The sequence below is a fragment of the Malaclemys terrapin genome, chromosome 1, assembly GCF_027887155.1.
Source record: "Malaclemys terrapin pileata isolate rMalTer1 chromosome 1, rMalTer1.hap1, whole genome shotgun sequence".
Taxonomy (NCBI): domain Eukaryota; kingdom Metazoa; phylum Chordata; order Testudines; family Emydidae; genus Malaclemys; species Malaclemys terrapin.
This window is the reverse complement of record NC_071505.1, coordinates 245,688,081-245,712,358: the sequence shown is the minus strand read 5'-3', so window position 1 is coordinate 245,712,358 and position 24,278 is coordinate 245,688,081. Positions and strand designations below refer to the sequence as shown.

At 43.5% G+C, this 24,278-nt stretch overlaps 1 protein-coding gene across 13 annotated transcripts in view; it reads right to left on the bottom strand.

The window, feature by feature from the left end:
• The window catches only part of LMO7 (LIM domain 7), a 185,301-nt gene that overhangs the window by 120,892 nt on the left and 40,131 nt on the right, over positions 1 to 24,278 (bottom strand). For all 13 annotated transcript variants that reach the window (XM_054011491.1, XM_054011445.1, XM_054011460.1 and 10 more), the window contains exons 3-4: positions 10,469 to 10,539; positions 3,331 to 3,400 (exon numbers count right to left, since the gene is read on the bottom strand). In XM_054011491.1, the coding sequence (XP_053867466.1) occupies positions 3,331 to 3,400; positions 10,469 to 10,539 (141 nt within the window). The remainder of the gene's footprint in view (positions 1 to 3,330; positions 3,401 to 10,468; positions 10,540 to 24,278) is intronic.

The window sequence follows — 24,278 nt, the reverse complement described above, 5'->3', positions numbered from 1 at the left end:
ATGAAAGAGACTGAGTGAGAGAGAGACAGAGACAGACAGACAGACACACACACACCCGTGTGAGCTGGCTGCAGGGGAAGTCTCAGAAACATTGCACTGTCTCCCTAAGAAAGGCCCTCACTCATCCTTCATCGCAGGAGCACTGAGTCCTGAATCACACGGTGTCCCCTCTCCCCTGCTCTGCGGAGATGGGGGTACGGGGCGGTGGGAGGGGGACACCCTGATCACCCCCTACCGCATCCCTGCTCTACACAGCCAGCAGGAGGGTCCTGGGAGCAGCTGCAGGACGGAGCAATGTGCGGGGAGGGGCCAACAATCGCAAGCAGGTGTAAGCCGTGGTGAGGGGACAGTTCCAACATGGCCTGAAAACATGCCTCCAAGATGAAGGCTCTGGCCCACAGGGAGTCAAGAACCACCCCTATGAATTCTATATGTTGAACCGGCCTTAAAGTCCTTCACTCCAAGCGGGAGTGAGGGACCGTCTGCCGAATTGCCGACGAATAGCTGAATGTGCCGCCCCTCTCCAGAGTGGCTGCCCCAAGCACCTGCTTGACAAGCTGGTGCCTGGAGCCGGCCCTGGGCCCAGGTCATGGCAGGTGGAACACACCAGATCAAGGCTTCTCTGTAGTTGGTTCCAAGACCTGCCCTTGATGAGCCAGTCATCAATGTCTGAGGTAAGTGGCCACCGGCGGCATACATTTTATAAAAACCTTTTAGAGCCAATGAAAGGCTAAAGGAGAGTGCTGTAAATTGGAAATGGGGTTCGCCCACTATATAACAGAGGAAACGTCTGTGACTTTGCAATATAGAGGTGTGGAAATAGGTGTCCTTCAAGTCGAAGGTGGCATACCAGTCTCCTGGATCCAGGGAGACCATGCAAAACGTCAACTTTCTGAGAGACGTTTTGAGGCATCGCAAGTCCAGAATAGGTCCGAGGCCCTCTTTTGCTTTTGGGACTAGGAAATAGTGGGAGTAGAACCCCTTTTCCCCTTGTGTCCCAAGGGACCTAATCCACCGCCTCCATATGCAGGAGCTTCTTGACCTCCTGAATGAGGACTTGCTCATGAGACGGGTCCCTGAAGAGAGACGGGAAGGAGGGGGGGGCTGAAAATTGTAAGGTCTAACCATGAGACACTATGTGTAGCACCCAACAGTCTGAGGTGACTTGGGACCAGGCCAAATGGAAGGGACAAAGATGGTTGAGGAAAGAGTGGGATGAATCCTGGAAGGTGACAGAGGCGTTGCTCTCGACCACACCCTCAAAACGAGAGCTTCCGGCCCCTGGAATGTTTTGCGGATTGGGCTGCATGGGTGAGCAGGAGGAAGGACGATGATGGCAGCTGAAACTAGCGTCTCTGTCCCTTCTTGCAATTCCCTATTGAGACTGCCAAGGCCTAGGCAGTGGCCAGAACTGCTTCATCATAGGATCCAGTGTATGCATTCCCAGCGAGCGAAGGGTGGCTCTGGTGTCCTTCAGCCCATGCAGCCTCGCATCCATGTAGTCTGAAAAAAGACCTTTCCCATCAAATGGGAGGTCTTGGATGGAGGTCTGCATTTCATGGGAGAGACCTGCAGTCTGAAGCCAGGAGCTGCGCCTCATCACCACCGCCGACATGGCCACCCTGACTGAAGAGTCCACCACATCCCATGCCATCTGGAGGGAGCACCTGGCAGCCACAGTGCCCTACTCCACCAGGGGGCCAAATTTTTGGGCCAAACCATGTGGAAGGGACTCCTTGAACTTATGGAGGGAGTCCCATAAGTTAAAGTTGTAACAGCCAAAGAGGGCCTCATGGTTCGCCACCCAGAACTGCAAACTGGCCATCGAATAAATTTTTCTCCCAAACAGATCCAACCATTTGGCCTCTTTATTCTTGGGGGTCAAACTGGTACACCCCTGTTTGTCTCTTTCATTGGTCGCAGAGACCACCAGTGAGCCTCGGGGAGGGTGGGTATAGAGGTTCTCAAACCCCTTGGCTGGGACAAAGTACTTCTTTTCGGCCCTCTTTGAGGTGGGAATAATGGAGGAAGGAGTTTGCCAGAGACCCTTGGCAACCTTAAGGACACTGTTGTGCACCAGTAGTGCGACATGGGTTGGAGTGGAGGCGGACAGAACATTAAACAAGATGTATGTCTGTTCAGTCATTTCTTCCACCTCCGGGCCCAAGTTCTCGGTCACTCGACGCAGCAGAGCCTGATATTCCTTAAAATCGTCCAGAGGGCTTGCCCTCGAGGGTCCTGCAACCACCTCATCTGGGGATGAGGACAACAATTGCACCACTGTGGGGAGGTTCCAGGACATCTTCCCCTGCGGAGGATGGAGGCTTAGGGGGAGGCGCTGTTCCTTTTGCTTTGACCACCAGGTGCGCCTTGTGCACTGAGCCCAGTGCCATCAGTGATGTCAGCTGCTTCTCCTAGATGGCAGCCGATGAACAGTGAAAAGGGGGCATTGGCATAACCAGCATTCCTCATGCGCCTCAATAAGGCCACTGGCCATGCTGCCAAGTCAGCACCATTAAAGCAGCCTCGGGTGCCTATTCATGCTGGTGCAGACTAGGCAAGGGATTGAACTGGGCTTCCGTGCCGGAGGAATCCCCTTCCGGTGACAACGGTGGAGCTGTCAACGACTGGGTCTGCTTGCTGACTGTCGCCACTGGGGACCGGTGCCAAGAGCAAGGTGATCAGTGTCAGTATCAAGGGGACTGGTGCGGGGGATGACCGGAGACGCAACGGGGAGCAATCCCAATATGCAGGCAATTAGGACCCATGACTAGAGGACAATCTGCAGGAGGATGAGTGGCGTCCACTGCCCCCTGAGGGATCTTAGTGGCTGGTTTGCCCTCTTGGGGAGCCTTTGCCAATTCCTGGGGCATATGCTGCATCGATGGTGCGGGTGGAGGCCTGTACTCTGTTGGCCTGGGGGAGCCTATGAAGGCGTTGGTGCTGCCAGGGTTTTTGATCCCAAGCCGCTCCTGGGAGACAGTGGTGGACCTTCACAGGGCTAAGAGCCCCAGCTGGCGAGGAGTGAACGTGTGGCTCCGGAGTGGCTGGGCAGCCCGAAGGCCTATTGCACTTTTGCTCAGTGCCAGGGAGCCATGCTTTTTAGTCTTTTAGTCTTCTTTTCGGCGCCAATGATGGGGAACGGTGCCAAAATGCAATACAAATAATAGACAGACCTATTTGCATAGCACAACAGTAGCTATTGTACACCAGTTCTAAGAGAAAAATGGTTACATATTGAAACATAAAACACAAAGTACAGGACAACGTTACTTTAAAATCAGAGAGAAATCTTAAACTGAAAATATTGGAAATGATTTTATTACTTACCAAACCAGCTATTGGAGTAGATAGACGATTGATCTTCTTAATGATGCCAGGTTTGATCTTGTTAATCAAACTAAAAATAAATGAAAACATTAACCATGATGCTATTATGTAATATCGTTAACATTTTACCCTAGGCATACAAAAAATAAAAAATGTTTGTGAAAAATTGTTTCTACATATTTCTGATTTAAATTTGAACCTGCTAAAAACAGGATATAAAATAAGTTGATACTCAGCCTTTCCAAATATAAAAAGCAATCAATCACAAACAATGAAGAGGCAAGACAGCTGAGAATGGCAGAGAGAAGGCACAAAAGAAATAAGAAAAGCATAGATGAGGGAAAGAAATGGATTCAGGTTCTTGCCACAAAAGTGGAGATTTTCATCAGAATCTAATCTCTTTTGTTAAAAAAAATTCTTCTGGTTGAGAAGATACCAGTATTTTAATTTTCAGGCTGAAAAATATTTAGTTTGCTCTGCAAACACTATAAACACCACCAACAGATTAACTCAAAAAAAATTAATGTTTATAAAATGGCTATTTGTCCACAAATGGTTAGTCTTTTATAATCAGCACAAAGGAAAAAAGGGTTATCACTAACACAGGAACAAATCAACATACCCTTAGAGCCCCAACCGGGGTTATTCTATCTATTACCCAAGATCCACAAACCTGGAAATCCTGGATGCCCCATCATCTCAGGCATTGGCACTCTCACTGAAGGACTGTCTGGATATGTGGACTCCCTACTCAGACCCTACGCCACCAACACTCCCAGCTATCTCCGTGACACCACTGATTTCCTGAGAAAACTACAATGCATTGGAGACCTCCCAGAAAACACCATCCTAGCCACCATGGATGTAGAGGCTCTCTACACAAACATCCCACACACAGATGGAATACAAGCTGTCAGGAACAGTATCTCTGATGATGACACAGCACAGCTTGTTGCTGAGCTCTGTGACTATCCTCACGCACAATTCTTTCAAATTTGGTGACAATATATACCTCCAGACCAGTGGCACCGCTATGGGCACCCGCATGGCCCCACAATATGCCAACATTTTTATGGCTGACCTAGAACAACGCTTCCTCAGCTCTTGTCCACTCACGCCCCTTCTCTACCTACGCTACATTGATGACATCATCATCTGGACCCATGGGAAGGAGACCCTGGAAGAATTCCACCATGATTTCAACAGCTTCCACCCCACCATCAACCTCAGCCTGGACCAATCTACACAGGAGGTCCACTTCCTAGACACCACAGTACAAATAAGCGATGGCCACGTTACCACCGCCCTATACCGAAAACCCACCGACTGCTATGCCTACCTTCATGCCTCCAGCTTCCACCCCAGACACACCACACGATCCATTGTCTACAGCCAAGCGCTGAGGTACAACCGCATCTGCTCCAACCCCTCAGACAGAGACCAACACCTACAAGATCTTCACCAAGCATTCTCAAAACTACGATACCCACACAAGGAAATAAAGAAACAAATCAACAGAGCCAGATGCATATCCAGAAGCCTCCTGCTACAAGACAGGCCCAAAAAAGAAACCAACAGAACTCCACTGGCCATCACCTCAGCTTAAACCTCTCCAATGCATCATCAGTGATCTACAACCCATCCTGGACAATGATCCCTCACTTTCACAGACCTTGGGAGGCAGGCCAGTCCTCGCCCACAGACAACCTGCCAACCTTAAGCATATTCTCACCAGCAACCACGCACCGCACCATAACAACTCTAACTCAGGAACCAACCCATGCAACAAACCTCGATGCCAACTCTGCCCACATATCTACACCAGCAACACCATCACAGGACCTAACCAGATCAGCTACAACATCACCGTCTCATACACCTGCACGTCCACCAATGTTATATATGCCATCATGTGCCAGCAATGCCCCTCTGCTATGTACATTGGCCAAACTGGACAGTCACTACGCAAGAGGATAAATGGACACAAGTCAGATATCAGGAATGGCAATATACAAACACCTGTAGGAGAACACTTCAACCTCCCTGGCCACACAATAGCAGATGTAAAGGTAGCCATCTTACAGCAAAAAAACTTCAGGACCAGACTCCAAAGAGAAATTGTTGAGCTCCAGTTCATTTGTAAGTTTGACACCATCAGATCAGGATTAAACAAAGACTGTGAATGGCTATCCAACTACAGAAGCAGTTTCTCCTCCCTTGGTGTTCACACCTCAACTGCTAGCAGAGCACCTCACCCTCCCTGACTGAACTAACCTCGTTATCTCCATACTGATTTATACTTGCCTCTAGAAATTTCCATTACCTGCATCTGAAGAAGTGAGGTTCTTACCCACGAAAGCTTATGATCCCAATACTTCTGTTAGTCTTAAAGGTGCCACAGGACCCTCTGTTGCTTTTTACAGATTCAGACTAACATGGCTACCCCTCTGATACTTGACACTAAAAAGAAGTGCATCAACATTTCTTTAAGATGTGGTCAAAACTCAATGTTAAATACTTCAAAGCTTACGTTTGTCTAAAGGACACACCCAATGGAAGTCTTTAAGACTCAGTTTTAATACATTATGTCATTCACAATACAAAATAGACTTCAAGAACCTGGTTTTCAAAATCAAAAGCATGTAACTAGCATACTTTCAAGCATGTATGTGCAAGTCAGGTATTCATGCTTACATAGTCAAGCAACTGAGCCAGTTACTCCCTCGGAGAATAATTAAGTAATATTTTTATCATAAAAAATGTCATGCAATTTAACTTTTATCCTAAATAAAGTACAACAAATCATTAGGATAGCAAAACATATCCCTTTTTTTAAGGGTTGGAATAACTGGGGGGGAGGGAGGGAGAAATGGTTCTCTGGTTTATTCAATATAATTCATTAGTCCTACAGACCCTAAGGGTCTCATCCTGCTGCTGCATTCATGTGGACAGATCACTGCATCTGCATAGAGCACCAGTGATGTCCATACTAGGGTGACCAGACAGTAAATGTGAAAAATCGGGGGAGGGGAGGAGAGGAGAGATAGAATAGGAGCCTATATAAGCAAAGACCCAAAAATCAGACCTGTCCCTATAAAATCAGGCCATCTGGTCACCCTAGTCCAGGGATCTCAGACTCAAATCATGACAATGGCCACAGGACAACTAGTACATTGGCCCAAGGGCCGCATCAATGATACCTTTTCATATAAAGATGCAAAAGCCCCCCCTTCCCCCACTCCACCCCTTCCATGAGGCCCCGCCCCTGGCCTGCCTCTTCCCACCCCCTCTCTGCCCCTATTCCAACCCCTTCCCCAAATCCCCGCCCGTCCCACCTCTTCTTCACCTCCTCGCCTGAGTGCATGGCTCCCCGCTCCTCCCCCCTCCCTCCTGGAAAGCACTAAGTGCCGCCAAACAGCTGTTTGTCGGCGGGAAGCTCCTGGAGGTAGGCAGAGGAGCAGGGACGTGGCGCACTGCGAGGGGGGGGGGGCAGCGTCGGGTGAGGGAAGCTAGGCAGCCGCAGGAAATAACTCCGCCGGCCACATGTGGCCCACAGGCTGCGTTTTTGAGACCCTGCCCTAGTCCATACAGTTCTGTGGCATGCACATAAAGATGCAGTTGCAGAATCAAGGTCTTAAAACTACCTGCTCTGCACAGATTACTTACTCCTGCAGTATAGATTTCATAGAAAACTATTAAATTCCAGTAATGAGATGGGAAGGGTAGGAAGAAAGATACATTCCCTTCCTGCAAATCAGGTGGAATTTTAAGGCTCCATGAGTATGGGTATTAATATCTCAACGTTTCAATAACTAGTCACTAAAAATAAGAGTATTTGAAGATTTACAGTAAAAAAACTGTTGGGTGGGTTTTCAAAGAATTATTTAGCTTCTGAATACAACATTTTCATTTGTCTATGTTTTTGGTGCAGGTGGTTTAGAACATGGGATGGTCTACAAGTAGTATGACTTAAATGGTGTTACCTTTCTGGACTACCCACAGCAAATTCAATGTATTACAATGAGAATTCAGTCTCCTTTACCTCAACAATTGCAGCAGAGACACTCTGAAACTGCTTACTAATCTAGTATTTAGTTTACTATTAGAATTTTTCCCCTCTATTATACCACAGTGGAAATACTGTAGTTGGAAAATTTTGCCCATTTTATTCATAAAACTACCTTTCCTTTTACCTCTGAATATATGAAATTGAGATAACTTTTAAATTATCTATAAATCTTAAATGCAGACTGGAACAAGTTAGTGCAACGTAACTACATTTTCAGAAAGCATTTTTTTTTTTAAAATAACATTATATGCTAAGTCAACCTGCTCAGCAGAATTAATTTTGAGATGTATTTTACTGCATACGGTTATTAATGAGAGTTAAATTAATCCGATGAGCTTCAGAAGAGAACTCCCATCTGCCAAGTGCAAGTTATTCTTCCATTCTTTTGCCAAACATATGACAACAATGACCACACTGCACCTTTATGTGGGTGATGGGAGATTGTTTGGCTTGCAGGGGGAGAGGGAATAGCTCTTTACGGCCTGGGTGAGCAAGGCTCAGAAGCTGCTGCAAAAGGGGGAGTGGGTCAGAGTAGTGATGCTGACTTATCCCTAGGGACCAGAATCATAGACTAAGGTCAGAAGGGACCATTATGATCATCTAGTCTGACCTCCTGCATAACACAGGCCACAGAATCTGATCTACTCACTCCTGTATCAAACCTATGTCTGAGCCATTGAAGTCCTCAAATCATCGTTTAAAGACTTCAAGGTGCAGAGAATCTTTCAGCAAGTGACCCGTGCCCCACGAAGGACTGGGGAGTTCAAAAGGGTCAAGCCCAGTGGAAGAAGCCCCTTTTCCCCAGACCAGGTGGAGTAGCACCCACCCTCTCTGCCCTGAAGGTGGCAAAAATTACCCGGTTTGGTGAGGACCTGCTGTGGGCATTACACTAGCTCAGGGCTCGTCAACCTTTGGCACGCGGCTCGCCAGGGTAAGCACCCTGGCGGGCCAGGCCAGCTTGTTTACCTGCCGCATCCACAGGTTCAGCCGATTGTGGCTCCCACTGGCTGCGGTTCGCCGCTTTAGTCCAATAGGGGCGGCGGGAAGAGGTGGCCAGCACATCCCTTGACCCGCGCAGCTTCCCACAGCCCCCATTGACCTAGGACGGCGAACCGCGGCCAGTGGGAGCCGCGATCGGCTAAACCTGCGGCTGTGGCAGGTAAACAAACCTGCCTGGCCCGCCAGGGTGCTTACCCTGGCAGGCCGCGTGCTAAAGGTTGCCAATCCCTGCACTAGCTACTGCTTTCTAGGGGGACTGGGAAGGAATTTTCCCCTCACCACTAGATTGGCTTAGGTGGAGGAGATTTTTTTCACCTTCCCCACAGCAAGTTCAGGGAGGGCTTTGTTATTGTGAGTAGGGAAGGCTGTTAGGCTATAATGTCACAACTCATTGTGTAAGAGTGGGGCAGATGTCCAGTGCAGGTACTCCATAGGAAAGGTATACAGTGACCAGATAAATGGCTTGGAAAAGGATGTAAAATGGAGGTGTTGGTTAAAGGAACAGAAATGGGGGGAGGGGGGGAAGAAGAGGCTTGCATATCATGGCTCCTATGACTGGTACAGCAAGGAACCAACCCCCCTCTCTCATAGCTCACCCACCTTAACCCTCGTTTTGTGGGGGATGATAAGGTCCCAGCAATTGGTTGGCTGGGGGACCTGGATGGAAAAAGGGGGAGGGGTGGCAGAAGTCTCCCCAGGTGGATATTGAATGAACATGGGAGTTACCTGCACTGTACAATTTTATCTGCCGGGTAGTCCCAGACATCTAATAATAAAGTTGTGACCAGATTAAAACCATCTCTACTGTGGTTTTAACTTTTAAGAAATCATAATTCATTGTTCACTTTGCTGCTCAACTCCCGTGTCCTACAGGGGAAGATGGAGGAAGCAGCCAGAAAAATAGGATGGGAAGGAGAAGCGAGTGGAAGAAATGAATGAACGAACGAACAAACAGAATGTAGTGAGAAGACAACAAATAAAGAAATGAGAGAAATACAGAACAAGTTGCACCGTTTCTGCACTTTTCATAATCATTGTTTATGTACATTATTACGTACAGACAGAAACGTAAAGGCTTGTAAACAAACATTTTGGCAGCTCATGTAAACTAGTATTCCCCCACGCTAACTCATCTAAAAATAATTTGGAGAGACAGACAAAGTGCTATTTATTTTTTTATAAAAATATTCTACTAGGAATTCCTCTGTTCCCACCTAGATATTTCCTGGTGGTGTTGGCATTCTGATGACTTACTCCTGCCCTGCCCTAAAATCCTAGCGGATTAATGCTGCTTGCAGTCCTGGGATCCTGCACAGATGGAGTTTAAAGGAAAAATAATTCAGGGACAGGGTGAAAGTTCTATTACTCTGACTCACTAGCAGGGCGAGTCCTGTTAGCTCCATGGCAGTAATTTGAGAGTGGTTGGAATGTTTCTAGAGGAAACTAGGGACAGTGAGCAATCATAGAAATAGTCAAGCTGATGATGCAATTATTTAAGTCAACAATGGAGTGAGTGAAGAAAGGAGGAAAAAATTATACCACATCTTGTGTAAATAGTTCATTTGAACCAAAACTATTCATTTTGATTTAGAGTGCTTTAACATTTTTAAAATTTTCAAAAAATAAATGGAGAATTTTGAAACAAAACTTCAAACAAATCAAAATGTTTAAACTTTCTTGGAATTCTGGTAGTAGGGTTTTTGGTTAGTTTTCTTAAATATGAACAATTTGGCAGAAACAAGGATTCACAAACTACTCTGGTATTTCTGAATCAGCATTTTTTGCTGAAAAAAAATTTGGATGAAAAATTTCACCTTGCTTTAACAACAAGTACCACTTGGAGAATATGACTTTTTTCCAATCATCTTCCATCTTCAATAGTGTGGTCTGAGACTGACAAGTAGTATATTTAATCTAATTTGCTCTGACAGATCTTGTTTGCAGCCAAGGAAACTTCAGTTGAACAAGATATTTAAGAGAAAATTGGCCAATTTCATCTTCATTGGTGAATAGGTGATATATTTAAGCTGTGCAGTTTTTACATTTATAGTGTACATTTTCCATACTTACTCGCACAACAGGACTCCGTTTTCTAAAGCAGCTCGAAAATCTTTGGTTCCAAAACTTTTCCCAGTGACTGCCTATAAAGAAAATAACAGTATAAATTTGTCTTTTAAAAATAAATTACAACTGGTCTAGCAACAGATTGAGTAGTAGTAGTAGTATATGAAGTCCTGAGTTTCGTAAGTCAGAAATGTATATCCATAGAGTTCTTTGGAAGTAATATCAATAAAAACAAAGGAATGCAAATTTGTTCTTTATGCCTCATAAGAAGAGTTTACATTTAACTATATCAGTAAATCCAGCTCCTTCAGCATGAACCAATTATCAACTACACACTGGGAATAGCTACCATTATTTTCTAATGTAAACCATTACTGTGAAGTGTGCAAAGCATGGTAAATTTGAAACAGAAGAATGAAATAATTTCCATGTTTCCCAGCTATTTTCACAGTTTGCATACACACACTTTTCTAAAACTAGGATACATAGTACAGTGCAGAATTTTCTAGACAGAGGATTTTTTAAGCTATATTTGTAAAGAGAAGTTAAGGCTTGCAAACAACTTTTGACTTATTCTATCCAGCCTTTACTCAATATATCTAAACTGATACCTATTTCTAGGGTGAGTAATGGATCTTTACTGATTTGACTTTTAAAAAAAAAATTAGAGGTGGGGAAAGGGAAGTTAAGTAAACTAAAGGGGAAATGGAAATTATATATATAAGCAACCTTTTAAGGACCTGATCCTGCAACAATAAATGTGCATAACATGTGAGTAGTTCCACTATCTTAAAATCATTATTCCTAATAATAACCAAATGAATTTACATTAAAAAAACTTTCAGAAAAAAGTTAAGTTTTTAAATTTTTAAACTCCGTTATGTAATTTTTATTTCCAAAGTGGCTATTGAGACAAACAAACCAGATTATCAAATATAATAATGAGTACATTATGAAGTTCTTCCTGTTTGTTTGGTAGGGTGTCATGTGTTCCAGAATTTCACAACAAATAATCAGGCAGGAAGACAGTGTTCACTTCTAGATAAGAAACTTCAAAATTCAGAAAACAATCTTGTAACAAAAATAGTAAAACTGGTTCTTCTAGATAATGTGTGCCATTTTCCTGTTTAAAAAAAAAAAATGGTTTGAGTGTGTGCTTGTGTTTGAGACTCATAGCGACTTATAGCTGATCAGTTAGTGACATCATTTTAAGAGATATTAAAGTTTACCCATTAGCACATCTGAAAGCAAGTCAAGTAGTAGCACCGGCCCTGCCCTCTCCCCAAACATTCATAGGTATTTGGGATACACAACCCTTATTTTAGTACTTTGTTCTCTTTCAACCTGTTTTACATCCAATGAGGAGCATAATGTTTTCTTCTTATATTGATTGCATTTTACTTACATTAAGTTAAAGATTTAAATATAGACCGTTTATATAAGAGTTTGTATTCCATAAATTAAACTAGGCCCCAGATCCTGCAAACACTAAATTTTAATCACCTGCATTAGCTAGTAAAAGTGAATTCTAGAAGAGTGGAAATCATGTTTGCAGGATTGGGGTCTAGAGTTGTAGTTATGATTCAAACTCAAAAATGACAGGAGGCAATGATCTAGTTAATTACTGAGTAAAATACCTAGTGGCCAAATTTTATCCTCACTTAGTCAGCTACTCCTTCGATGTACATCCTTAAAGTCAAGGCAGAATTTGTATTTAAATATGGACAGTTTATTCATAAAACCACAATTGGAACTGTAAATGTGATATTTCTTCCAGTCAACACCAAAGTGGCTACGTTTGTTGTGTCACTAAGCTGCAAAGGCTTATTTACCTATAACCCACAAACCAAGCACCTGCGAATGTTGAAATTCCAAGCAAATTTTAAACTTCGTAATTGAAAATCTCATCTGCAGTTAGGGTGACCAGGTGTCCGGTTTTCAAAAAGGGACCCTGGCAGCTCCGGTCAGCACTGCCGACCAGGATGTTAAAGGTCTGATTGGTGGTCCTGAGGGTTTAAGGCAGGCTAGTCCTTACCTGTTCTGGTTGGCACCACGCTACACACCGGAAGCAGCCAGCAGGTCCAGGTCCTAGGCAGGGGGGCCACGAGGCTCCGCGTACTGCCCCCGCCCCGAGCACCGACTCCGCACTCCTATTGGCACCACACTTGAATGCCTGCAGGCAAAAGCAGTGTGTGGAGCCCCATGACCCCCCTGCCTAGGACCTGGACCTGCTGGCTACTTCCAGGGCACACGCAGCATGGTGCCAGGACAGGCAGGCAGCCTGCATTATTCCCCCCGTTGCACTGCTGACCAGGAGCCACTTGAGGTAAGCCTGCACCCCAACCCTCTGCCTGAGTCCTGAGCCCCCCCCAAAATCCAGAGCCCCCACCTGCCCCCCAAACCCCTCATCCCCAGTCCCACCCCAGAGCCCACACCCCCAGCTGTAGCCCTCACCCCTCCTGCACCCCAACCCCCTGCCCCAGCCCAGTGAAAGTGAGTGAGGGTGGTTGAGAGTGAGCCACGGAGGAAGGGGGAAATGTAGTGAGCAGGAGCAGTGCCTTGGGAAGGGGCCGGGAAGGGGCCTCGGGGAAGGAGCGGGGCTAGGGTGTTCGGTTTTGTGCGACTAGAAAGTTGGCAACCCTATCTGCAGTAGTCAAGAAATACATTGGTCATTGAGACAGCTACTGTCTAACTCATTGAGATAGTTCCTTCAGAACATAGAATTGGCTCTAGTGGCACAATGTGGGGAATCTTAACTTGTCATTGCCTATGCTGCGCCTGTTCTCTAAATAAAGAAAAAAACTTCATTCTCCAGAGCTGTCAATGGAGCACCTTTTATAACCACCAAGTTCACTGACACACAACAGCACTTTCCAACAAAAATGAGTCTGATTTCACTCTGAGGAGTTTGCAGATGTTTGCATTAGACTTCTGGACTTGTTAAAATTACACATCTAAAATTAAAAGACTGTTTGCACTGGACACATTTTAGCCTTTTAAATTATTCTTTGTACAGCCCCTGAGGCATCTGCATTAATGGATTTTTTAGAGAGCGAGCGAGACAGAGAACTGTCAAACTGATCTATTTTAAGAAATTTTTAAATTAAGATGTTTACTATGAGATTTTTGAATACTAATAAAGAATAGTGTTGGAGACAGGGTGGGTGAGGTAATATCTTTTATTGGACCAACTTCTGCTGGTGAAAGAGACAAGCTTTCAAGCTAAACAAGAGTAATGTTGGAATTCAAATAAAACTTCAGCATGGCCAAATTAGAGATCCTTGATACTGACTTTAAAAACTTGATCATGATGTATAGCTAACCTAAAGGCCCCATCAGTGAGCAATTTAAAACTGATGGCTTGAGATTGAGAAACACCATGTCTTCAGCATTACACAGTTCACCATTTATTACTGGACTCAAAACAGAAGTAACCCATTTTACTTAAGTTTTAATATTAGATTACAAACTTTTCTGAGACGAGACCGTGTGCAGTGCAAGTATACTGGGAGTTATCTAACACATAATAATTATAGGTTTTATAACAGGTAGGTATTACCATACAAGGATAAATTCTTTGAAAGTGGAAAGAATTATTGAACATAAGAACGGCCGTACTGGGTCCATCTAGCCCAGTATCCTGTCTACCAACAGTGGCCAATGCCAGGTGCCCCAGAGGGAATGAACCTAACAGGTAATGATCAAGTGATCTCTCTCCTGCCACCCATCTCCACCCTCTGACAAACAGAGGCTACGGACACCATTCCTTACCCATCCTGGCTAATAGTCATTAATGGACTTAACCTCCATGAATTTATCTAGTTCTCTTTTAAACCCTGTTATAGTCCTAGCCTTCACAACGTCCTCAGGCAAGGAGTTCCATAGGTTGACCATGCACTGTGTGAAGAACAACTTCCTTCTATTTGTTTTAAACCTGCTGCCCATTAATTTCAATTCACCTCATACAAGTACTGCAGTGCAATCTCTCTCATGAAAATGCAACTTACATTTAAGTTTTTTGTTACATAACTGCACTCAAAAAACAATGTAAAATTTTAGAGCCTACAAGTCCACACAGTCCTACTTCTTGTTCAGCCAATCGCTAAGATGAACAAGTTTGTTTACATTTATGGGAGATAATGTTGCCCACTTCTTATTTACAATGTCATTTGACAGCGAGAACAAGAGTTAGTCTGACACTGTTGTAGCTGGTGTCGCAAGATATTTACATGCCAGATGTGCTAACGATTCATATGCCTCTTCATGCTTCGCCAGTCGTTCCAGAGGACATGCTTCCATGCTGATGATGCTTGTTAAAAAAAATAATGGATTAATTAAATTAGTGACTGAACTTCTTGGAGGAGAACTGTATGTCTTCTGCTGCATTTTACCCGCATTCTCCCATACATTTCATGTTATAGCAATCTCAGATGATGACCCAGCACATGTTGTTCATTTCAAGAAAACTTTCACTGCAAATTTCACAAAATGCAAGGAAGATACCAATGTGAAATTTCTAAAGATAGCTACAGAACTCGACCCAAGATTTAAGAATCTGAAGTGCCTTCCAAAATATGAGAGGGATGAGGTGTGAAGCATGTTTTCAGAAGTCTTAAAAGAGCAACACACTGATGCGGAAAGTACAGAATCCAAACCACCAAAAATGAAAATCAACCTTCTGCTGGTGGCATCCGACTCAGATGATGAAAATGAACATCAGTTGGTCCACACTGCTTTGGATTATTATCGAGCAGAACCCATCATCAGCATGGATGCATATCCTCTAGAATGGTGGTTGAAGCATCAAGGGACATATGAATCTTTAGGACATCTGGCATGTAAATACCTTGTGACGCTGGCTACAACAGTGCCATGCAAATACCTGTTCTCACTTTCAGGTGACATTGTAAACAAGAAGCAGGCAGCATTATCTTCTGCAAATTGTAACGAACCTTGTTTGGTTTGAGCGATTGACTGAACAAGAAGTAGGACTGAGTGGACTTGTAGGCTCTAAAGTTTTACATTGTTTTATTTTTGAATGCAGGAGTTTTTTGGTACACAAGTCTATATTTGTAAGTTCAACTTTCATGATAAAGAGATTGCACTACAGTACTTATATGAGGTGAACTGAAAAATACTATTGCTTTTGTTTTTATATAGTGCAAATATTTAATAAAAATGTAAAGTGAGCACTGTACACTTTGTATTCTGTGTTGTAATTGCAATCAATAGATTTGAAAACGTAGAAAACATCCAAAATATTTAAATAAATGGTATTCTATTATTGTTTACAGTGCGATTAAATTTTTAATTGCTTGACATCCCTAGTAGCTACATGAAAGCAAGCTGCACCCGCACTGCACTGTGTAGCTACACAGGTCAGTGAAAGGCTCTGGCAGAGGGGAGGCAGCTGGAAAAGGCTTCAGCAGCTCTCTGCTGCAGGCAAGGCTCCAGCAACAGGGAGCTGGCAGAGCCTTTCCCCTCTGCTTCCTCCCTGTCAGAGCGTTTCCCCTCTGGGGGAGTCTTTTCCTGTGGAAGGGAAAAGATTTCAACAGCAGGGAGGCAGTGGGACATTACCCTGATAAAAATAGTACTGTAAACAGGTAGTCACAGCTTGGGCGAGTAGAGAGCACGTAGGGTATGTACTCGCATACATACCCACACCCTTCAGGCATGTCTTTATGCCACCTGCCTAAGGCATGCCCCACCAGTTACACTGCTGCTATTTATATCCATGTTAGGGGGCTACGTGGGTATATACTCTACACACCGCCAAAAGAAGCATGAAACGTAGACACACCCACGGAAAAGTTTTAAAGAGGGACTTCAGGGGTGACAGTCGATTTGTGGATATCTATTGGGAGCTCTTTCTATGCATAAGAGATAGGGCTGCCAACTTCCTAATCACACAAAACCGAACACATCTGCCCTGCCCCCGAGGCCCCACCCCCATGAACTCGGTCTTCACTCTCTCCCCCACCCTCATTCATTTTCACAGGGCTGGAGTAGGGGTGTGGGAGTGGGTGAGGGCTCCAGCTGGGGGTGCAGGCTCCAGGGTGGACCCTGGGGATGAGAAGTTTGGGGTGCAGGAGGGGGTGCAGGCTCTGGGATGGAGCTGGGGATGAGGAATTTGAGGTACAGGAGGGGCTCGGCTGGGGTTGCGGTGCAGGAGGGCTTGCAGGCTCCAGGAGGGAGTTTGGGTTCCAGCCAGGTGGTGCTTATCTCCGGCAGTTCCCGGATGGTGGTTCAACAGGGCTAAGGCAGACTCCCTGCCTACCCTGGCTCCATGCAGCTCCTGGAAGCGGCGACATGTTGGTCTCATAGGCGCAGAGGCAGCCAGGGAGCTCCGTGCACTGCCCACACCCACAGGCATCCACAGGTGCCACCTCCGCAGCTCCCATTGGCTACTGTTCTTGGCCAATGGGAGCTGTGGATCAAGTGCTTATGCCGGGGGCACCACGCAGAGCCCGCGTGGCCACCCGTGCCTAGGGGTTGCAGGGACATACCAGCCGCTTCCGGGAGCCATGCAGGGAGCCTGCCTTAGCCCTGGGTCCGTGCTGCACCACTGATCAGACTTTTAGCATCCCAGTCAGCGGTGTTGACCAGAGCCACTAGGGTCCCTTTTCGACCAGGCATTACAGTCAAAAACCAGATGCCTGGCAACCCTAATAAGAGACAGCATGTCTGAACATAAAAGTGCTTCTTGGAAAATTTAAAAAAACGGGTAGTCAAAATTTGCATCCTTACAGGAAAGAAAACAGACATCTCAAATGCATGCAGAAAGACAGGTTTACTACAGTGCTTGCTGATGGAGCTGCTGACAGGTCTAGAGCTGAGTGAATCAGCATACATCCATCAGATTGGTGCAGGTTGGGCAATTTTTGTTGACAAAACTGACTTGGAATGCGTAACAGCTGATGGAGTTTGTGGGATCAAGGCAGACAGTTCAAATCACAACTGGCTGAACTGATGCAGCAGTTATTATGGGTGGTTCAAATGACGTGCAAACCAAGTTTAGACAAAATACTTCTCATTTTTCTGTGCTCTGCATCAATCATGACTCTGAGCTTGCTATTCTGGGTCTCTATTTAATTAAAAGTTTTAATGTATTTTGAAAAATCTTCAAATTTTGCTCCTGAACCACCAAAAGAAAAAAGCAATTTCAAGCCTTGCAGATGCCTTTAGGCAACCAAGAGCTATTTCAGAGGAATCTACCAGGCACACAGCACAGGCAGGACTTATCAAAAGTTATCACTGTGCTATTGCCCTTTAGGAAAACTGAGTTCAGGGGTCAATAAGAATGATCCTAGTTCAGGTTAAAGAGGAGATGAAGATAAGCAAGTTTTTGGTCACATTGTATTTCCCGATAGATGTAATCAGCATTGACACTGAAATCTCTTTTCAAATAAGAAGAGATTCTGCATCCGAAGAAGTGGGCTGTAGTCCACGAAAGCTTATGCTCTAATAAATTTGTTAGTCTCTAAGGTGCCACAAGTACTCCTGTTCTTCTTTTTGCGGATACAGACTAACACGGCTGCTACTCTGAAACCTCTCCTTAAAAAGTAAATCATCAGAGCTAGAAAGTATTATGCTGGAACTCACAGCAGTGAAAGACAAAGACTTTATGTCTGAAAAGATCCTTGGGAAAGTAAAACATGAAAACATTTCTAGGGACTTTGGAGGCAAATTAATAGGAAGACATCTTTATATTTTGCAACTGCTACTGAATTTATTATACCAGTTTCTTCAGGCTACAGCAGTCACCCTTCGCGGGATGTCAATGCTTTGACTCCACACAGAGGCCTAGCGATAAGAAAATTGATCCATTGTGGTAAAATGTAAAGTGACAATCTCCTTGACCTCTCACCCAAGTATGGAGTGAATAGGAAAAGGAGAGTGCCCTATGTTGGTGGACCACTCTGAAGTTGCACTTAAACACTATCCTGGCAACAAATGACAGCACACATGCCTGTTTAACAAAGCTTTTAACCATCAACCCATCTGCCTTTTTGGATATATTCTCTTGGAAGAAATACTGTTGTCTTTGACCTGAAGCCCTGTACTAAGAGGATGTGGGTTTTCCATAACTAACTTTACCAAAAACAAGCTCATGCATATTTGTGTAGCAAAGCACACTTCAGGATTTTATGCAGATCCGAGTGTATATGCTTTACAGTTCCACCAGGCTATTTGGTACTGGACTCAGGCAACACCAAGAGCAAACTATTCATGGGCAATGACAACTCAACAACAAGCAGAGCCAATGGATGACCGAACTAGTGCTGCTTTGTATATTCAGACCTGCATTTCAAGCCAGCTGGACATGGTCATTTAGGTATTATAATTATTGCTTGACTTAAAATAAGTTAATGCGTCATCTGAATTCTCACTCATTCCCAGAATGGTGGAGGTAGTGGCATTTTGATTTGTATTAAAGCTAGACAGAGAAAATATACATGAGTTTAAACTTAAATAGAATAAAAAAGGAATCTGAAAAAAAAAAAAAATAGTAAAACGCAGAACAAGAACAACCAAATCTGAAGTCTTAGCTATGAACAGAGAAGTGAATATTTTCATCTTATTTTTTGCCCAAGGCCAATCACGTTACCACAGAACTACAAACTTCAAACAGCATAAGCTACAGAAATTCAGAAGCTCACTAAGCCATTGTGTTGCTTTCTAAAACTTGAGTTATACTGTACTGAACTGAAGAACTTTGAACATCACTACAAACTTGAATCAGTTTAGCATAATTTCTGCATTCCATTGTGTTTCAAGTATCATCTCCCTACGACCCTGGCACTGGACACCAAAGGCCATTATCTTAATTATACTTAAATATACTCGATCATAAGCCGGTTCGTTTATAAGCCGACCCCCCGCCCCCAAGATGGATAAGTAAAAATAGAAAATTTTTATAACCCGTTCATAAGCCGACCCTATAATTCAGGGGTCAGCAAACTTTGGCTCCCGGGCCATCAGGATAAGCCGCTGGTGGGCCTTTGTTTACCTCAAGCTTCCGCAGGCACGGAGGTAAACCTAAGTAAAAAAAGTGTCCCGGCACGCCAGCTGCTTACCCTGACGGGCCGGGACAGCAACTGATGGGGAAATTTGGGGCGGGGGAGGGGGAAGAGAAGCTGGGAGTAGGAGTAACCCCTGTGACCACACCCCACATGACCCCACCCCTAGCCTGGGACCCCCACACTCTCCCCATCCCATCCCTTCCCACCTTATCTGGGGAGGATGTCTCTGACCTGTCTGGAGCTGCTCCGGCGGGCCAGACCCGGTGGCACAGCCGCAGCATGTTCCAGCGGGCTGGGCCGGGCGGCATGGCCACAGCATGCTCTGGCTAGCTGAGCGGCGCGGCCACAGCCTGCTCTGGGGGGCGGGGCTGAGCGGCATGGCTGCAGTCTGCCAGCACCGGAACTGCAGCTGCTTTGGCGACTGGGGGGAGAGCAGTATGGCCAGAAGTGGAGAGACTCTGGCCCCGCCTCTTCCCGTCTGTCTCTGCTGGCTGTGCTGCCTCTCCTTGCTCCCTCTCTTGGGGGGAGGGGTTGTGTCCCACCTCTCCCTCTCTATACCCGTTCATAAGCTGACCCCCTTCTCTGGTGCTTCCCTTTTTTACTAAAAACATTTGGCTTATGAACAAGTATATACAGTTTTCCTATTTGTCCAGTGAGAAGTGACTCATGCCTATGCAAATTCCCCCCATTAAAAGAGCAATAGCAGTAGATGTCCTTGTTGGAGAGAATATTTAAAACCTGAAATTATGAGGGCATAATCGATTCAAATTTTGCTTTTGTGATATTACTCAGACCCTTCAATGGAATTATATCCCAAGAGATCAGATTTTCCTATTATTTATTCTATAAACATTACATAGGTTCTGCTTCTTGAGATCGAGATAGGAATCCAGTTCAAAAGTAGCCACCCTATTTGACTGAAATTTATTCAAACATTAAACTATTCTTACATCTCTCTGCAACTAACTGTTTTTTAAAATGAAGCATGGTCTTATTTTATAAACCATTTATTATTGCAGAAAATTAATGTTAGATTGGTAAATTTAAAGTTTCAAGCAGAGTTGAACTAACTGATTTTTCAGTTTCTGGCCAAGCTGAAAAAATCTGGGGGTGGAGGGGGCAGAGAGGGAGGGGAAGAAAAAGTATTTCAGGTCAAGCTAAAACCAGAAATCTTTCAGTTTCTGGCCAAAATGAAAAAGCAAAAAAACCTCTTGGTTTAACAAGATATTTTGTTGAACCCAAAGTGAGAATTTCTTGTTAATTTTCAGGTGTTCTTTACCCTTCTTTGGTTCTTTAAATAAACAACCTCCAAACAAAATATTGTTTTATAACCAAAAAAAAACAAAACAAAACTGAAAATTTCATTTTGAAAAAGTCAAAACAAAACATTTAAACTGTTTTTTTAAAAAGTTCCTTTTTTAAAATCTGAAACAATTCACCAAATTCAACCCAAATTCACAAATATTTTCAGCCCCAAACCGCATTTTTTGGTGAATAAACTTCATCCAAAATAACCTGCCCACTAAGCACAAATTAGCAAATCTACTTACTCAATACTGGCTATTTCTGATTGCCAATGTAAGAGGGGAGTTAAAAAAAAAAAAATACAATCTATGACCTTAACTGGTAATATTACCAGTTGCAAAGAGTTCAGCTGAAAATCGTGCCAACACAACATCTTGAGTAGTTAACATCATCCCATAAATGCAACAAGAAATTCAATTTAACAAACAGGAAAACAATTGGCTTCCTGAGGCTGATCCCATTAAAGTGACACATTCTACTCAAGTGGAAGTGATGATACACTGAAGAGTACATTTTATTTGCCACAAGAGGAAAATTCAACTCACTTGAAGAATACATATTACACAGAAACTGGTTTCCCAGAAGCACAAATAACTGAGATAAGAGAAATTAGGGTGTGACTCAAGACATTCCATTTTCATTATTTATATAGCTTAGCATTTTACTTAAGTACACTTTAATTTAGCGTAGCCAAAAGGAATAGACATTTTCAGCATAATCATAGTACATAAGTGCACAAGCGTTATCCTTTCAAATCATAATTTGAAAAGCTTCCAACAATACTGTAAGTACAAATACATTCAAAGCTGCCATTTTCACACACTCTTCATTCCCACTCTCAGCCAATACACTCAAACACACTGAATTGAAGTTGGAATGAGGGTAAGAATTGCTCCAGAGGCAACAATTTGTATGCCAAGTCCCAGTCAGAAGCAAAACCCAGGAAGAGCACATTTACCAAGTACCTAACTTTGAGAGTCTATAGGAAACAGTTCAGAACTGCATTATCTAAAAATTCATAGTAATATTTTAGAACACTGCATTGATTCACTAGAAGTACCATTTTTGTGCTATTTTAGTAGCTCATCCCAGCATTAGAAGCATACAATTAGTCTTTTGGCTGCAACATTGCCTAGGATTGGCAACATTTTTAATGCACAGAGAATTAACATCACATTGCTCATTCCCCAAGCTGCATTTTCTATTTTAATGACCATTGTGTGGGATGATATGTCTATCTTCAGAAATTATAGTTTACTATGGATGGGGTAATATAGATCTGCCATTGTGTGTTTACAAGGTTCAATTTCCTAGCTACAGCCCTACCCACTATTGTTTAAACTTGCTATGTGTGTTTCATAATAGGGTAGAGTTTCACTGAGTAGTACATCGTCACATGGTACATCTCAGATATGAATAGAATGAAAACAAGTTTGTAAATAGCCCATAACAAAATCTTGACTCACTAAATTCTGTCTGATTGCCATAACTCACCTTGTCAGCTCAAGATATGTATTAATGGGATGCTGACAATTTGAAATCTACCATTGTTGTTTGCAGTGTTGATCCCAGAATACCACACACACACACACACACGGTAGGTGAGGTAATGTCTTTTATTAGACCAACTTCTGTTGGTGAACGAGACAAAGAGAAGAGCTTCACAGAGCTCCAGACAGTTTACACAATGAACTAAAAGTAATTTCAGATACCACACCTGCTTGAGTCCCCTGGACTACTTTGGGGTTTTTGTCATCACTTTAACATATTTGTCTCCCATGCAAAAACAAGAAAATTTCACTAATTATAACAAGGGAAACAGTGACAGAATTTTTGTTACTGTTGTTTAAATGAATAAAAGGAAAAAAGGAAATACTGAATTACACTTTCAATTATAGTAAGATTAGGTTACTTGTAACACTAATACATATAAAGTTTATATGCAGCACTGTGATTTTTAAATTTGAGTATATCTAAGACTACACCTACACTCCACACCTCTTACAGTGGCATGTAGGGTATGTATAGCTATATGCCACAGTGAAAAACAAGCTATGCCCACACTGCTGTGCATAGCAACACTCAGTGCACCATTTCCCTGAAGTGGGGAAAGATTCTGGCAATGGGGAGACGAGCTGCAGGACACCACACTACTAAAAATAGCTGTGTAGACAGGGAGGTACTGCTTAGGCAAGTAGAGAGCATTGTACGGCACATACCCACAGGAATCAGGTGTGTGTCTTTACTCACCTAAGCAGTGTCTCACTGTCCACACTGCTATTTATAGCTGTGCTGAGAGTCGGGGGGTGGGGGGGGATGTAGTGTATGTACTCTACACACTGCTGAAAGGGGTGTGCAGTGTAGACATATCTTAAGACTGAAGAGGCTTGTGCATACTACAATCAACCTCTTGCGACACAGACAATACAAGATTGGACTTAAACTTTATGCAGTAAGCAAACATTCATTCCATACCAGAATGTATTTGTGTTATAACTGAAGTTGCAATATAAACTTTCAATACATAACTGATACTGTTTAATTTATAACTTTTGTATAACTCAGCAGGCCCAGATGGTATTCACCCAAGAGTTCTGAAGGAACTCAAATGTGAAATTGCAGAACTACTAATTGTGGTATGTAACTCATCACTTAAATAAGCCTCTGTAGGAGATGATTGGATGGTAACCAATATAATGCCAATTTTTTAAAAAAAAAAAAGGCTCCAGAGGTGTTCCTGGCAATTATAGGCCTGTAAGCCTAATGTCAGTACCAGACAAACTGGTTGAAACTATAATAATAAAGAACGGAATCATCAGACACAGATGAACACTATATGTTAGGGAAGAGTCAACAGCGCTTTTGTAAAGGGAAATCATGCCTCACCAATCTATTCAAATCCTTGAGGGTGTCAACAAGCATGTGGATAAGGATGATTCAGCTGATGTAGTGTGCTCGGACTTTCAGAAAGTCTTTGACAAGGTCCATCACCAAAGGTTTTTAAGCAAAGTAAGCTGTCATGGGATAAAAGGGAAGGTCCTCTCATGGATCAGTAACTGGTTATAGGTAGGAAACAAACCATAGGAATAAATGGTCAGTTTTCACAATGAAAGAGGTAAACAGCAGGGTCCCTCCAGGATCTGTACTGGAACCTGTGCTTTTCAACCTATTCATAAATGATCTAAAAAAGGGGGTAAACAATGAGGTGGAAAAGTTCAAACAAGCTACTGAATTATTCAAGATAGTGAAATCCAAAGCTTACTATGAAGAGTTGCAAAGGAATCCTCACAAAATTGGGTGACTGCACAGCAAAACGGCAGATGAAATTCAATGTTGATAAATGCAAAGTAACGCATATTGGAAAACATAATCCCAACTATACATACAAAGTGATGAGGTCTAAATTAGCTGTAATGAGTCAAAGATCTTGGAGTCGCTGTAGATAGTTCTTTGAAAACATCTGCTCAATGCATAGTGGCAGTCAAACA